We start from the raw sequence: 14,224 nt of genomic DNA on the forward strand, positions 1-14,224 counted from the left end.
AGGGGGCTTATAAAAAAAGATGGTGGCAGACTTTCTAGCAGGGCCTGTTGTGACAGGACAAGGGGGAATGGCTTTAAACTAAAGGGGGGTAGATTTAGACTAGATCTAAGGAAGAAATTTTTTACGCTGTGGGTGGTGAAACACTGACACAAGTTGCCCAGAGAGACGGTGGATGCCCCATCCCTGGAAACATTCAAGGTCAGGTTGGACGGGGCCCTGAGCAACCTGATCTAGTTGAAGATGTCCCTGCCCACAGCAGGGGGGTTGGACTAGATGACCTTTAGAGGTCCCTTCCAACCCAAACTATTCTATGATTCTATGATTCTATGTTTCAGAGCCGTGGGTCCAACCCCTGTGGGGCTGAGAGGCACCTGCAGCACCCTGCAGAAGCAGGTGACGAGTGTTGCCTCCGCTTGCTCATGCTGAGACCTAGGCACAGGAAATCAGTTTGAGCCCTGAATCTCGAGACAGCCTTTAGGAATTTTTGGAGACCTTTCCCTTTGATGTTGCTGTTGGCTGGCTTATGGGTTGCAGCCCGCACAGTCCTCGCTCCTACCCTTTTCCCTCTGCATTGACAGGCAACGGAGGTACCCTAATTTAGCAGCAGGCATTTCCCTTCCAGACGTAATGTCTTAACTTTCAAGTACTGCATCGTGGAGAATCACCATGACTATGCCTTTCTTTGACCTGAGGAGAATAACAGGTCTCCTGCTCTCAAAATATGGTTGGATAGATGTTGAGCAGCTTGGATGCCTGGAGGCATCACTAGAGCCATCCACTGAAACGGGGAGGGCAAATGTGAGGCCAGCTGCCTGCAGTCCCCAGACCTACATGGACAGAATATAAAGATGGCCCCTATGAACAATTGTTTCGCAAGGAATAAGAATGAGAACAGGCAGACCCATTATCTCAACGTTACTGCCCCAAATTTAAGGGCAGTTGAGTTAATTTGCGTAGTATGCTGTCCAACAAAAGGAAATCTGAGTTTCCATGGTGCATTGGACAGTACTGAAGTATGGTACATATGAACGTTGTGTGGTAAAGGAAGGGAAAGCAACTGTAAACTGAATGAGTCATTAAGCTAATGAAATCACTGTCATAATGAGTCTAATCAATCTACTAAACGTGGCATCTGTTAAGTGAAGGTAAATGTAACTGAGCTGTATGGGTAATTTAATTCTTTTGCTGGGTGCGTCTTATCTGCAGAAAAGAGGAAAAAAGAAAGAAATATGGCTTGAATGTGCTTTCACAATTCTTTTGCATTTGTAGGTACATTTTCATGCCTCTATTTTTGAATTCTTCGCTTGCAGTGGTCAGGCTTTAGTCAGGTTGTGGTGGAAGCGTCCCTTCTAGAGTCTGCTCATTGGTGCAGTTAGGTAGGTGACTTACAGAAGAGGCCGGCCTCTATTAGACAGAATAGCTGTGCAATGCTCTTTATTTATGGAGTGCCCATTAATCATTCCCTCCTAAAGGCAAGCAAATCAAATGGAAGAACAGAAGAAAATGCAGTGCCGAACTATAGTGAGGGCATATATTTGCTCATGCGTATATGTGTATATGATTATGATAATCCTTTCCTATTATAAGCACTTTTAAAGGGAACATCAATGTGGAATGCAATGCTTTGCCATGGAAAAAAATCAGTTACTTTTTTTCTTTCTTTCTCATTGCACTGCTTTTCTCATCATTTGGTCTGAAAACAAGAGAAAAGTAGATACTTCTTCTATCCAAACCCAGGTTTTATGTGAAGCTGTAAAGGATAAAAGCCATACAGATTCGTTCTTTCACTTCATTTTTTGGACAGTATTTCTTTAGTTTAATTAGTTTATGCCCCAAGCTTGACCTACCTAAATTTTGTCATACTGGAGCCTTACAGGGAAAATATTCTATAAAGTCTGTAATATTTAAAGACATGGCTAGACTCCTTTTGAGCTTGCCTCAGAAAGTACCACTAGAGTCAGCTTCAACAGTTTCTCCAAGTTTTTGTTAGTGTGTAGATGTGGGTAATATGTGTCAAAATAGTTCTGAAAAATCCGCTACTGAATTTGCAAGGAATCACTTCCTCTCTTAATCATACTTTTTATAACACAAGCAAGAAGCTGTGTTATGTTCTTGCAGCGCTCTTCCACCATTTTGCGGGTAACACCCGTTGTTCCCAAGACAGGAACATAGTAGGAAAGGGGAGAGCATGGAGATAAGGTGGAAGAACGGCAGAAACTGCATTTTCAGGAGAATATTCTCCCAGGCTTTTTATAAGCTTGCTTTTATTAAAGAAATTCCCCGAAGGCAAGCAAAAATTTCCCAAAATTGCTTGAATTTCTTTTGCTGTCCAGATGCTTTAACGTGCAATGGCCAAGGTAAGTTTTGCTTTTGAACTTAAAAAAAAAATAACCCCAAGCATTCGTTAGCTGCAGAACGAATGTTAATAAGCATGCCGAATAAAGGCAAAGAGTTACTTGAGATTTTCCAGATGATGTTTTACATCTTGTCTAAGTCCTCTACGTCAGACCCAGACTGCTGTCCGGCCATTCCTCGCATCACAGGTGCACAGGACAGGGGGACAGCAGAGCAGGAGTGGGAAGGGTGGAGAATGGTCCTTTTGAAGGGGGAAGGCAGGCTGTAAAAAAAGCCCACAACCTAAGCTCCCCTAAGTTGCCTTAGCCAGATATTAGGCTTGATGTGAGGAGCAAGGAATATCCTTTAGAAACCAAATGAAACCCAGCGTTTCTTTGGAGATGGATGGGCGTTGACGAGCACATCGGGGAAGCTGTCCAGCGCACTTAGAGGTCTAAATAGGAGCAGAGTTCTTTGGAAAATCTGTTTTGAACTTAGACTGAGAAGATGCTCTGTCGTTTCCACAAGGCTGCTGTACTCCATTTCTCGCCTTGGCTGAGTCTGTTACAGACTTTACAAGAGAGCACATACATAAACATGTGTTGTACTTGTGCTTTTAAGTGACATGAGTATAGCAGTAGTTTTACCAGTTTGAGTGCTGCTGTAATAACCCTCCCTGTACGTCCCCTTTCTCTGGAGTGAAATTCTCTAGCTACTTAGTGCATTAACATCGTCCAACAGGTAAGGGGTGAAGCTGAACGCTGTGGTGTTTGGTTACAAGAAAAGGGTCATTTCAGAAAGCAAATGTAGCTACGTGAGCTGGATTTTACCTCTTTTCCTTCAAAACCAGCCGGATGATCTTGATGGTCTTTACCAGTCAGATGTAGGGTAACAAACAGCAGTGTCCTGAGCATCACGGTGCCATCTCAGGTCAGGGTAGGACATGAGGTCCTCTGATTTGGTGAGAAGAGTGCTGTTTGTTCAGCTACCACGGCTTCCCGCGGTGCCCGCGATTCCCGAATAGTCTGTCCTTGTACCTGCTCACGAGAGAAGAGAGTGAATCACACCCACGTTACTGAGCCTTTCAGGCCTCTTCTTTACGCTCTGCCACATCCCCCGTGGCTGGCAAGGCTCTGTCGCTGGGAGGACGGGACGAATGGCATGCTCTGCTTCTCTCTGTGCAGGATTCACCTTGAGGACCTCAGCCAAAGCGTGCTGCTCCATATGACCGAGAAGCTCGGCTACAAGAACAGCGACGTCATCAACACTGTGCTCTCAAACAGGGCAAGTCACACGCTTGCCATCTACTTTCTACTTAATAAGAAGCTGGAGCGCTACTTGGCAAGCCTTAGGGTGAGTACTGCTTGGTGCCGATTCTTTGGACAAGCGGGTGAGGAGGGTAAAAAAGTGCTTGCTGGCATTTGATCTCAAGGCTTTACCTGAGGTTTGTTTTTTCTAATTTTGTAGCAGTAACCATGAAGGGGAAGTATTCCTCGCGAACTAATAACATTATTTCAGATAAGAATTCCCCAGGTTGCGAAGATAATTGCTGATAGGCTTTACGTCTCACAAGTCCATGTTTTCATAGGAGATCCCCTCTGGCTAGGCAGTTACCCTATAGAAAGCAAACTGTTGCCATGCAGAGCCTTACTTGTGACTTGTGGCATACTGTATCCGTATGTTGAGATAATTCTGCCGCTTGAAATATCAATAACACAATGTAATTTGATTCAGGAAATCATGAGGAAGCTTAACAGCTATTAAGATTTTTTTTAGTTTTTAAGTGAAAACTTAGCTGAAAGTTTTACATGAGAAATAACATGAATATAAAGTCTCCTAATCTCCTGCTGGCCTTCCTGGCCCCTGAGTATGGCTTGGGGGTCAGAAACCCTGCTGACGGGTTTGCACAGCAGCTTTCTCTAGGGCAGGAGTCTGCTGCCACATGTCACCCTTCCTTGTACATCTGGGGGGAGCTGAGCTCGCTAGCCACGTTTTGCATGGTACTTGCTGAAGCGCTAGGATGAACACAGCGCACAAAGACAAGCTGCACGCTTTCTTCCCTTGGCCTCTCCACATAGCTGCCTGTGGGTCTGGTGAGGAGTCTTGACTAGTTGAGGGTCCGTAGGCTCCTACGTGATGCCATCAATGATATTTAAAATGTAATGGACCAAATTCACCATCTCTGTAAGTTGATGCACCTCCACTGAATGCCAAGTGTGCATACAGTTCATTAAGCAGTAATTGAATGTTATCTAATTGTCTTACATACTTTACTTTTCTGTGCTTCTCTCTCCACAGAAGTCTGAAGGCCAGGACAATATTTGCCACAAGAACCAACTATACCAGATAGAAAAATACAAGGCAAACAAAGACTCCTATGAGGTAAAGCTCATTAAAGCTTGTTAAGGTACTTTGAAAGCAGACTGAATTTGAGGATCCCTGGTGATTGTGATTAAGGCAATGGGTTTCTGGACCTATGGAGAAAAAAAAGACCTGTGGGCGTGCCTGTGCAGGACAAATAATTCCCTCAATTTGTTTTCAAAGAAACAAATAGCAACCCCCTAGGGTGGAAGTGTAAAGATGACTTTCAGCTTTTATGAAGAAAATAAAAGTTTTAAATGCTCTGTTTAGCAAAATAATACAAACTTCTTCAGGGGGCTCCGTAGTTTCATTCTGGGGTGCAAGTTGCTGGTGTTGTAAGAAGACCGTAACTGTGTTGCCTTGAGTCTCAAGACCTTGGTGGTGTAGGGCAGAGAGCTGAGTGACAGCCAGGGTGATCCTCCCTGGTCACCTGGTGTTCCTGGTGTCCTGGGCCAACCCTGGCTTGACTACCAGAAACGGTGAACTGATTAGCACAAAACTACTAGCCCAGGTTAGTATTTTTTGCTTCTTAGCAGAAGTGATGCAAAACTAGCCCACTGCATCATGAGGGATTGCCCTTGGCCAGAGAAAAGATTTAACCAGGTTACCTTTTGCTCTCTCGGTCTCCAGTCTTTTTGCCTGCAAATAGAGAAGGTAGCTTGTATTAAAAGAATACGTGTCAGACAATAAGAGTCTTCTCATGGCTGGATTTTTCTTTCCTGGCTGATTCTTTGCCAAGCACTAAAATTACAAGAGTAATACGAGCTATACAAGTCTCACCTACCAACACAAAGAGCGGTATTCTCAAAGAGTGTACCTATTTCAAAAGCTACTCTTCAGCACCAGATTGATGATCTAATTGCAGGGGCAGGTTTGTATCATGGCTGGTTTTGTTTATTTTAAAGACTGCTTGCAAGACAAGCTGAACTGCAAGCCAGATGGAAATATCAGGGCAACGTACTTATCATTCTTTTCTTACATAAATCAAAACCCACCTTACTTAAAATGTATCAGCAGCGGGTAGACTCAATGAATATAATATTTCAAAATGCTCTTTGACAGCTTACTTCAAGCTGTTGCAGGGCAACCTTCCCCTGGAAACACAGGCAGGTACCTGGAGGTGAACGCTGCAGGTGTTGCATGGTGCGTCCTGACGCTCTCCAGGCCAGCTTCTTCCAGCTGCTGGTGTCACTTCTGTGTGCAGTGACGGAGAGCCACGGGCGTGCTCTGCCTGCCATCCAGGCATTAGCTTACAGCTTCTGCATACCTACCCTGCGCAGGGGAGTCTGCAGCAAGGCCTGCCTGTGCACCCGCGCGTAGCTGAGAGAGAAATGTGTGGTCTGGTTTGGCGGTGGTCCTGAAATCCCGGCGCCCCTAGAAGGGAACTTGTGTTTGACTTCCGTAAGGATAATTGGAAACTGACGGTAGTGCCACTGTATGACCCCAGTTTGGTTTGTAGGCGTGCTTAGAGATAAAGGCTCCCTCCAAAGCCTCTCCTGCACTCGGAGTTAGTCCCAGTGTAGCTATTTAGAGGATGAGGGGGTGTCATTTCTTTCTTGAAATAGTTACCTTGATGCAATCACAGTGCAGACCCCGTGATAATAATACAGTATATTCTCTTTCTGCATGGGCATAGCTGAGTATAAAGCACGTTTTATATCGCTTTAGCTGTATTTACACAAGGGGATTGTGTTACCCTTACCGTACCAGGACAGTTAACAGCAGCACAGGTGGGTGAATACAGACCCTGGGATGCCACTGTCGTTTGTAATTATGGCAGACATCCCTCCTCAAATGCCTTCATGTGGATGGGAACACAGCCCTGGTAGCGTCTACCTCGTGCCACTGGGATCAGTGGGTGCCACCGGGACTCAGGGGTAGGGATTTTGTAAGCTCAGGCAGGTTCATGAGCTGCAGATAGAGTCTCCTTATCACCCCTCATTTCCAGAGGGGAACTGGGAGGCAATGGTCCCTAGGCAGACACTGCACGGAGAGCGTAGCTGTGCGTTGCCATGGGAATAGCAGGGAGAGAGCTGGTCAGCTTCAGCTTCAGCAGCTGACCGAATTCCTTCCACCTCACTCCAGCGATGTGAAATAAGGACTTTGCCTCGGGCGGGGGGCTGCCTGCCAGCAGGCAGCAGGGCGCCCCGGCAGCGGTCATGCCCAGCCCCTCTTCTCCATTAGGTTTTCTAACCTGGGGTGGTGGGAGGGTGCTGAGAGCTGCTGTCGGTGCTAAGTAACCAGGCTGTTTGGCAGACTGATTTCATTTTAGTGCTCAGGGCAGATGGGCAGCACAGGGAGGAGGGAGGGAGGCAGCAGCCTGTCTCTCTCTCTCCATCTCTCTCTTTTTGTTGGAGAAGCCTCAGGTGACAAGCGGTTGTCCCTGCAGCACATCCAGGGGACCAGCGCTGGGGATACTTGCCTCCCGCAGGGTAGCCAGTGGGCTCAGACTCGGGGAATTTGCAATTTTTAAGAACTTGTGTCGTTGTCCTATCACTATTTTAGACATGGCCAAGGCAAATACCCTTTATCTTCCTTTCAAATCCGTTGCTGGGACTAAGAGTAGGTTTTCGGGTCGAGGTCAGGACAGGAAATAGCAGAGGATGATGTAATGCCAAGCCTATTCAAGTATAACATACCGGTACAACTCCTGCATTGTGCGACAGCATGCCATTACATGGCTGTGCACGGTACAGTGAAGAGCGAACTTTTATAACTCCCCTGAAGGAAATCTTCCTTTCCTTTCAAAATATAATAGCATGTGGCACCTTGGGAGTTTAGGATTTTGGTCGTTTCCCCTTCAACAACCATCATCTAAGAGAAACAATCTTAGTAAATTTTAAAAATACTTAAAAGACTAGTTGCAATGTTCATCGAGGGTAAAGTAATTCATTGCTAACACCGGATACGTGAATTTTCTTTTTTGGGGGAGGCTTTAATTGTACAGTATGACTGTGTTGCTGCTGCTTAGAAAACATTACAGCAGTGTGAAGGCAAAGTCAGGAGCACTTGGCAGCTTAGGAGCTGCGGCTTGGCTCTTGTACCATTAGGCTAAAAATATTGGAGCATTGAAACGTCCTGCATTCTGACAGATGCTGCAGCAACCGACATGCAAATTCTTTCCTCACCTATCCAAAATAGCAGAAAGCCGCTAACAATCTTGATCAGCTCCTTTAGGCTTAATATAGTTACTACTTGGTCTCATCCTCACAAGTACCTTTAAAAAAAGTTACTCGGTAGAGCCCAGTCTCTGCTGAACTTGGCAGCAGAGTTTCAGAGCCTTGAGAGGAAAAACAGTGTGGTGGGCTCAAAATTAACTGTACAGCTCCCACTGACTCTATTGTCGCTGGGCGTTATTCACACGTGTTATTATTGTTATTGCTATTGTTGTTATTACTGTTGTTATTACTTCATCCTTGTCAGTGGTGACTGTGCTCGCCAAGATAGTGCCTTGATCAGATGTCGTGTTGTTCCAAGCACAGCACAGGCAGGGAGGAATAAATGCTCGGTGCCAGAGGTGTTTACAGCCTCTATAGGCAAGGGGAAAGGCATCAGGTGGACAAAGAGGTACCACGTAAGCAAAGTGATGATGGCTCCATAATGCATTGGTTTGTTTCTGAGGAAGGGTTAGTCAGCTTTAGGTAGCTAAAGGGAAAGAAATTGGAAGGGATAAGGGTAGATGGAGAGAAGGCTGGGGACAAAAAACAGGTGTGCAAAGGGAGACTGAGGTGAAGATGGTGAGGAGCTCAGAGAGGGTCTCTGGTTCTCGCTCTCCCGAGTCACCTAACCACTTGTGTCATAAAACTAAAAAGCCTAGTTCATGATTCACTGAAGCTCTTCCTTCCGACTCCGTAACTTCTGAAAATTCAAAGGTTAATGAGCCCAGTGGTGCCCAGACACTGTCTGTGCAGGGGACTGGACTCTGTCTGAGCTGGGAATCATCAAAATGGGTGCTGTCCGATTATTTTACTCTTAGGTCTCTTAATATGTTTCCAGAGCTGTTTAGTGGCCCAAGGGAACCCAAGCTGTCTTCTGCGTCTTTCTTTCCCTCTGTCACATGTATGCACGTTACTTTGCATTTGAGGGTTTCGATAGACTTCATGTCAATGAACTTTCAAAAGAAAATCCCCAAGAGAGCCAGCCCTTTGGCAGTGCATAATTGTCAGACAAAATTCAGGCCTCGGCACATAATTGGGTGAAGGAACTCTCCTGCATTTTTAAAAAAAGACTTTTAGTTACAGTGACTTTTCAATAAAACCCAGCGAAACGTGTTGCTTAAATGAGAATTACAACCACACATAGAATGTCGCATAGATGCCCCTCTAAAGAAACAACCCCAAAGCAACCAAAAGAAAAGCCCCACTTCTTTGAGATTGACATCTAAAACCAGACTACACAGCTTTGTTCCGGAAAGGTGAGAGATTCTTGAAGTCTTTGAGGGGTAGCAAAATATGGGCCACAAATTCGATGCCTGATTTTAGAAGTGAAATAAGACTTTTGGCTCCCCCTGAAATCTGTGGGAGGTAAAGAGTGTTACGCAGCTTGCAGAATCTAGCGATTCATGCTGAAAAAAGATACAATGAATTTTCACTGTAAAACAGTGCTTTGAAAATTGGATTCCTCTTCAGAGTCCCACTCCCAGGTTCTGTTTTTCCTCTGTCATCACTGGAGATCAAACCTACCTTTTAGGATGTATGCGTTTGCGGTCCCACCTTGAGCTGTCTTCCCCATCACGAAAAGGAGTTAGGGCACAGTGAAGGGTTGGGTCAGCAATTTTCTCTCCCTCCGTGTCTTGTGCAGTTGCAGAGATGCTATAGAACGCTACTAGGTCTGGGTGGTTGGGTTTAATACTCAGCTCACGCTCCTTCACAGGTGCAGCCCCAGCATTGCAGGCTAACGCGTGTGTAGCCATCGAAGCCCCACGGTTGCAGAGTGAGGGCTGTATTCCTCCGGATCTTGTTCGGACAGAAGAGAAATGACTCAAAGAGTTTAAACTTTTTAAAGCTTTGCAGCTCACCTTTTCAAATGTCAGAGGAAGTGCAATGAAGAGAAATCAAAGACCTTTTTTCAGTGTTTAAATGGGGAGGCAAATTTCAGGTATGAAGGAGCACAAACCTGCATCCACTTGCTCCAACGAGGTCTCCTAGGACAAATCGCCTCTGAAGAAAGCTTTCCTTTTCCTTTAATTTTCCACAACCAACTTTCACACTGCATGAGCGTCAGAGCAGATGGGAGCCATGAAATCATGTCAAACAGATCACAGGAAAATGAGACATGGAAGATTTAGTTATTTCGAGTAGCCAGGATAAGTTCCTTGTAAATGTTTAGTTTTTAATTTGGCTTCGGTAAGTGGTAAGTCTGGGGGGTCATTTAAACTTCCCTTAAGTAAACCAAATTGTTCTTGTTTGTTTTACAACTTAAAGGACAAAAAACTCAAAGAACAAGAAAAGAAAGGGGAGATTCTTCACCGTCAGCTCCCAAAGAAAACTGAGAAAAGTCCAGTTTCATATAGACAGCCTTCTTCCTGTCTTATCTCACAGATACAGAACACCAAGGCTCTGCTGAAGGACCGGAAAGTCACCAAGGCTGGAGGTCCAGAGAAAGGTCAGTGGGAGAAATACCAGTGGTGTGTCCCTGTGCGCATGTGCATGCGTGGGCACACACAGTATTGGTGAGAGCGTCTTGTGTGTTGTGTGTTTGTTAGTAAATAGTTGTGGGCTTGCGTTCGCTGTCTGCTCTGGAGGTGGTATGTGAAAGAGGACTGGATAACGTAGTCAAACATTGAACGAAACATCCTGAGGAAACCGTGACAATGTTCGACAGTCATGAATCCTCACTTTTACTTCTCTTTCTATTTGACAGAATTCCCACAGTGTTTTAAAAAAACCTTTCCTTCCCTATTTATACGTACTTACACAAAATCATCTGCACTTCACACTGGCGCTTTGAAAGCATCAACACCCACCCGAGATCACTGACAAACCAAAGCCGGTAGAGACGCTTCTTCCTACCGGCGAATATGTTTTGCTGAGAGGGGACTAAGGGGCAGCACGGGAAGAAATACCTGACCCTGAAGAGAGTGCCAGTAACGGTGGCATCCCTGAGAGAAGCAGTGTGCAGCAGCTGATGGTGGAGGAAGGGGAAGCAGGCAGCCGAGAGGAAATGTGGGTGGGACTGCCAACCCCAGCAAATTTCAGGCAGCAAAAGGACGGGGAAAGGAAAAGACGAGACAGCCAGAGGAGAGCAGAGCATTAATCATGCAGGGTAGGAGGCAGCCTGGAAGGGATGGGTGAGAGCTGCTCGCAAAAGGAGGTGGAAGAAAGGAGTGGAGGAAAAGGGGAGTCAGCAGGGAAAATGGGGTGTCGGTAGTGCACACGTGGATGGGAGACATTGAGGAGCAGGAAGGTGAGTAGCCAGCTGTTAAATGAGGGAGCTAAATGAGGGGAGGTCACTATAGAGCAGTGGGGGGAAATAGGGGAATGTAAAACGTTTACTGTGGCGTCAGGGGTTTATTTAGAGTGGTGGCTTATGGTGGTTTCATGCTCTTTCTCGTGACTTGATAATTTATCATTTGATGCTTTCTACCTGAAAAAAATGTCAAAACGGTGTTCATCTGGCAGCACAGGCACCTCTGCTGCAAGGTAACAGTAGTCCAGAGAGCTGGTCAGAAATGGGACATACTTTTTGTGAAAAATGTAAAAAACATTAAAAAATGCTCATTTTGTTCAGATTTGTTGTTCCTTTTGGGAGGGAGGCACAGGGGGAAGTAAACCTAGTTCATTTTTTTCCCTCTCTAGGTTTCTCCCTGCTTTTTTGAACTGAAACCTGAAAATCCTTCAGATCTCAGCTAAAGCATTTCTCTGCTTATGGAAACCGTGTTTTGACACTTCTTAAATGAAGTGGTCAAATAATTTTGACCAGTTTCAGAAAGAAACTAGTCAGATTAAACCCGGTCTGCTTTTCCCAGACAACTCTCAATGCGAGTGATTTCATCCCGTACATCCATTCAGGTCTCAACCCCTGCCAAGACCATCCCTTTCAAAAGAAATACATGTGAGGTTTGTGGCTGTGACCTGAGGGCTGGCAGACCTAAATTATTTTATATCCCTTTTAGATGCTTTGAGACCGAGGGAACTCGTGGACAGTGATTAACTGCCGGTCCGCTATTCTTTCGGACTATTCCCCGCTATTCTAGGGGGAACCTAGCAAAGCAGGCTCCTTGGACAGCTTTCCATAAAGGCAGCAAAACGTGTTTTCTTGCGACTAGCTTGGCATAGGCGAGTGCCAGCATCCTGTAGAAACCGAGCAGATCTTCTCCATGAGCTGTTTTGTTTTATTGGGCCAAATCCTGCAAAGATTGTTCCATTTATATTCGGGCCTTGCTGGGGGAAGATTCTCACTGAAGTCAATGCAGCAAATCTGTTCCAACTGTAACAGCCTGAATCTGGCCGGTGCAGCTACTCCATATTTACATGTGTGAAACCAAGAACAGATTTTGTTCCAAAATGCAAGGAAAGACATTAGGGATTAACTCACTGTTGTCCCCTGTGTCTCTAGGTATGTCAGTGAATACAGTACACAGACCCAGTTAAAATCATGCAAAGTTGTGCTAAGAAAAGAGAAATGTGAGATTTCTCAGACGTGGCCTTAGAGAGTATAATTAATACAAACAGCTGAAGACAGCTGTGGTTTTCCGTTTCATGTCCTTGTCTTACTCAGTTTAAGCACTCTTCCTGCCTTTGAGGAAAGTTGCAGATAAATTACCCATGAAACAACAATGTAAGTATCAAATGAGAGTCAGGGAATTAGGTTCTGAGTGTATCCCTAAGACCATTTGTTTTAGCTAGTGCATTTGTCATGCTCTCCTAAAATTTGTTAAAGGTGATGTCGGACGCTGTCTGCCGTAAGGCAGAGAAGGCAGTGCTATTAAATGCGATCTGCTCTTCTGGTTTGTTTTCTGATTGCTTTGCAGACTCCAGCGGTGGGGTGAGCCCTTTCCACGAACCCCTGGCAACCAAGACGGGCTGCGTCACTTCCAGCTCCCTGGAGTACCTCGAAGTCCAGCAGCCGCCCCCCAGAACCCCTCGGCTCCTCAAGAGACAGGAGTCTCCGCAGCAGGAGCCAGCCCGGATCGGGGGCCGGGTAAAGGACTCTCCTCTCATCCTGAATATTGTGCACTCCTTCGAGCTGGTTGACAGAGAGGACCAAATAGACCAGGTTTCCCCCTCTCATCAGTACAGGATTTTAGGCTCGCCAATGAATTTCCCTTACAAAAGCTCAAGTGAAAGGACACTGTCCCCGCTTTTTCAGCCAGGGAGTACATCCCCTGTCCACCCCACCCAAGTCTCTTTCACCTATGAAGAAAAAGTGTATCCGGCAAAGGAAGAAGCAGTGTCCCCTACTCAGCTGGTTTCCAACAACCCCTTGGGCAGCCCTAACTGTGTTAAAAGCAGAGGCAGATTCCCCATGATGGGGATCGGACAGATGCTGCGGAAGAGGAACCAGACGATGCAGTCGGCGAGCGACAAGCCGCTGGAAGCAAGGATGCCTCAGCTGCAGCAGATGAGCCCTACGCAGATTTCCTTCAATGCAGCAGATGCTGTCAGTGGCCAGTGCTAGTCTGACATCCCGGGATTTGCGCTGCTGTTCTCTGGGACCTAACCTTTTTTACTTTTAACAAGAAGGGAGAGCCACAGGCACGTTACTGTCACTACATAATACACTACAGTGGTCCAATGTAGAAAATCAGAGGTGTGCTTGTAAGGAAGGCGTTGTCCTATACATTAAAGTTGAAAGAAAAGGGCTCTGCTTGTGCTGTTAAGAAATGCTAGCATTTGGCATCCGACTGTACACTAAAACATCTCTTGAAAGAGCTACGTGAATATGTATTTTCACTGCTCTCATCTAGTATTGCAGTAAGGTTGACTGGAAGAGCAGCGAGCATTAACGGTTTGATTCATCGAGGTAATCTGCATGGTGCCATGGATGCCGGTCCCATCCAGGATCTGTGGTAAGACTGCCCATGCTCCGTCTGCCTGTGCCACACAGCACATGGTACTGCTACAGGCATTGTTCACATGGCTAGACAAATGGAAAAACTCAAGATACTATGTCCAAAGTCAACTTGCTAACAAGCACTGCCAAGAAGATGAAGTTGGTAAAAGCTTGAATAAAGACATGAGTGATCTAAACATTCAGAAGAAGTGGGAGTATTGGAAGTCAAAGCAGATTTTACGGTTAATTACATAAAGTAGCTAATAATGGAATAATTTTTTTCCTAAAGAAAATGATGATTTAATGATGTCATTTAGAAGAAACATGATTATTTAAAAACAAGTCTCATCATGTGGAAATTCACCACGCTAGAGGCCTGCTCCTTTCATATGATGGGTCTGCCAGCGGATGCTTCAAACTGTAATCCAGATTGCAACTCGCTGTATTTAAACAATCCCGTCACCTCCAATTTTTGCAGCTGTACTAGTTCTATGGCACGCCTACGTGCAGGACTGTGTTAGGCCATTACAGCAAG

At 45.6% G+C, this 14,224-nt stretch overlaps 1 protein-coding gene across 1 annotated transcript in view; it reads left to right on the forward strand.

Annotated features, from left to right (window-relative positions):
- Positions 1–13,387, forward strand: part of HUNK (hormonally up-regulated Neu-associated kinase) — a 39,858-nt gene extending 26,471 nt beyond the window's left edge. The window contains exons 7-10 of the mRNA XM_009283068.2: positions 3,519–3,687; positions 4,633–4,716; positions 10,119–10,299; positions 12,668–13,387. Coding sequence (XP_009281343.1) covers positions 3,519–3,687; positions 4,633–4,716; positions 10,119–10,299; positions 12,668–13,314 — 1,081 coding nt within the window. The 3' untranslated portion in view covers positions 13,315–13,387. The remainder of the gene's footprint in view (positions 1–3,518; positions 3,688–4,632; positions 4,717–10,118; positions 10,300–12,667) is intronic.
- Positions 13,388–14,224: the final 837 nt, after the last annotated feature.

This window comes from Aptenodytes forsteri, unplaced genomic scaffold (genome assembly GCF_000699145.1).
Source record: "Aptenodytes forsteri isolate BGI_AS27 unplaced genomic scaffold, ASM69914v1 Scaffold2, whole genome shotgun sequence".
Taxonomy (NCBI): Eukaryota; Metazoa; Chordata; class Aves; order Sphenisciformes; family Spheniscidae; genus Aptenodytes; species Aptenodytes forsteri.